Here is a 2,422-nt window from a genome sequence, read left to right as displayed (position 1 = left end):
GGCTGTGCCGCGGGGCCCTCGGATCCGAGGTTGGGGCCGGCACAGCCGCGGTCCTGGTCCCGGTGCTGGTTTGGGCCGGGTCCCCGGCTCGTGTTGCCGGAAACGTGGCCTGCAGATGCCCTCGGCCCGTGTCCTCTCGCGAGCCTCGCTCAGCCCCCTGACAAGAGCTGCCGGGGTGACCCCGCCTCGCCCCCTCGTTCGCGCTGCCCTGAACAAACGGGGACTGAGGGGCTGCCTGTGGCCGCGAGCGCCTGACCCCGTGTCCTGCCCCCGCAGATCAAGGGGATGAAGGGCCGGCTCGAGCTCTGGTGCGCCGACGTCAAGAGCATGGAGGTGCTGGTGGAGCGCCAGGCCCACGACATCCTCACCTAGGCCGCCGCCGCCGGCCGCAGCGGGCGCCTGACACCGAGACGGCGTGGGGGGCTCCGGGGCCCCCCTCGTGGAGGCCCTCAGGAGGGAGGGGCCCGCAGGCAGGGGGTGTGGGTGCCTGAGAACAGCCTCCCGAGGCGTGCGCACCCCCGCGGGTGTCCCCAGCCGCCCGGGGTTTGCGCAATAAACACTCGGCTTGGGCTCCGCCTCCTTCGGCGTCACTGACAGAGCAGGGGACGGGCCCAGGGGGGCAGGCCGGGCCTCTCCCCCCTCCCCTGCCCTGCAGCCCCTGGGGGGGGGGGCGCGCACAGAGACTCCGCAGGCAACTGCAGGTGGAGGAAGGGTTTAATCGGGTCTCGTCCTGCCCCGAGTGGAGACGGGCGCTTCACGCCGAGCTGCTCTTGTAGCTGTGCACGTTGGCCAGGACCCAGCCGGCCGGGATCAGAAAGCTGAGGAAGGTGACGGAGAGTCCCACGGCCTGCTCCTGGGGGCGGGGCAGGGACACGCGTAAGCCGAGCTGTCTGCCGGCTCCTCCAGACCCGGCCGGCCGGTGGTGGGGCTGGTCCAGCGCGGGTGGGCCCCAGCCGGCTAGGGGTGGGGCCCTCTGGAGGCTGCCGGCAGCCCTGGGCAGAGGGGCGGCAGGGCAGCGGGGACAGGGCAGGCCGAGCGGCCTGGCCCCCCCCCATCTCGCCCAGGCCCTCGGCCAGGCGGCAGACAGCCGGGGCGCAGCTGGAGGCCCGTCCCCGCCGTGCGTGACCGCTCTGGCACGGCCCCCTTGCCGCTCCCCCTCCCACCGGGGCGGCCCGGAGCCCTCAGCCCTCCCTAGGCTGCGGCTGCCGGAGGGCCCTGAACAGTTGTGGCCTGGAACCCAAAGCTCCCGCTCTGTCCGCCTCGACTTTGGCTCTGTGACCTTGGGCGGCGACCTAGAGCTTGGTCCGATTCTGGCTGAAGGTTCTCACGGAGGCCCACCCTTCCCCTTTAAGAGGTGAAGTTGGGGCGCCCTAGCAGGGCCCCGAACCCTGTTGGTGCGGCAAGGACCCCTCGGCTTGCCCAGCACTAGAGGTGGGAGTGTGGCCCCTGGCCACAGTGGGGGAGCCTCCGACCTGCGTCCAGGCCAGACAGGACGTCCCCTCCCCTCCAGCAGCCCGGCCCTCTGCATCCTGCCCAAAACCACTCCTCTGGCCCTGGGGCCGTCCACCCTCCCCAGCCAGGTCACTCACTGCAGCAGAAGTGGGCGTTCTGGCAGGCTTGGCAGAGATGTGTGCCCTGGGGGCCGCCCCAGCCCCCCGGGGGGCTTGCAGCAGCCGGATAGCGGGGGCCAGCCTCAGCATGGTGGTGGGTCGCACTCCGCCCGCGTCCCTGCGAGTGAGGTGGGGTGTCCTCTGCGTGCCCGCTGCCCTCTGGGCCCTTTATAGCTCCAGGGGGAGCGGCAGCTGTCCTGTGACAGGGCTTGGCAGGGAGGGTGTGTGGAGTGGGAGGAACTCGGGCTGCGCCCTCCTGCGCCCCCAAGTGTGCCCAGCAGGGCGGCGCGTGCGGCCTGTGCGCTGGGGCAACAGCCGGGGAGCCAGGGGTCCGGCCAGAGGGCGCGCGGGCAAAAGCGCCTCAGCGCCCGGGTGTCTCAGGGACCAGCGTACAGGCCCCAGCTGGGCTGCAGATGGCGCCCCGAGGTGGCTGCAGCCCCCAAGGCGAGGTGTGGAGGTGGCTGTCCTCCAGGAAGCGTGTCCGCTGGGGCGGGAGCGCCTGCCTGCCCCTCGGGGGGCTGAGCCTCGCCTCCTAGGCCGCCCCCAGGACCCCGAAGGGCCCTGGATCTCTCTTGGCCATTGGAAGCTTCGCCTGGGACCTGCCTGCCCGGCCCTGGGCCCGGTCCCACTTGTGGCCGGGTAACCACCTGCTCTAGCCAGTCACCCCTGCCCCCTGTGGCTGGCACCACGCATCAGCCCCAGCCTTCCCCTCCTGCGGGGGCGCATGTGCTCACGCTGCCCTGACATCAGCACCCCACTCAGCACCAGCACCCCCAGGTGCTCCAGCCACGTGCTCACTGGATCCCCACCAC

General features: G+C 72.3%; 1 protein-coding gene across 1 annotated transcript in view; it reads left to right on the top strand.

Annotated features, from left to right (window-relative positions):
- The window catches only part of PSMD13 (proteasome (prosome, macropain) 26S subunit, non-ATPase, 13), an 8,273-nt gene extending 7,698 nt beyond the window's left edge, over nt 1-575 (top strand). Inside the window, exon 11 of the mRNA XM_012734358.1 lies at nt 277-575. Coding sequence (XP_012589812.1) covers nt 277-372 — 96 coding nt within the window. The 3' untranslated portion in view covers nt 373-575. The remainder of the gene's footprint in view (nt 1-276) is intronic.
- The last annotated feature ends 1,847 nt before the right edge of the window (nt 576-2,422 follow it).

The sequence above is a fragment of the Condylura cristata genome, unplaced genomic scaffold, assembly GCF_000260355.1.
Source record: "Condylura cristata isolate star-nosed mole 26May11 unplaced genomic scaffold, ConCri1.0 scaffold00054, whole genome shotgun sequence".
Lineage (NCBI taxonomy): Eukaryota > Metazoa > Chordata > Mammalia > Eulipotyphla > Talpidae > Condylura > Condylura cristata.
This window is presented reverse-complemented; position numbering and strand designations above follow the sequence as displayed.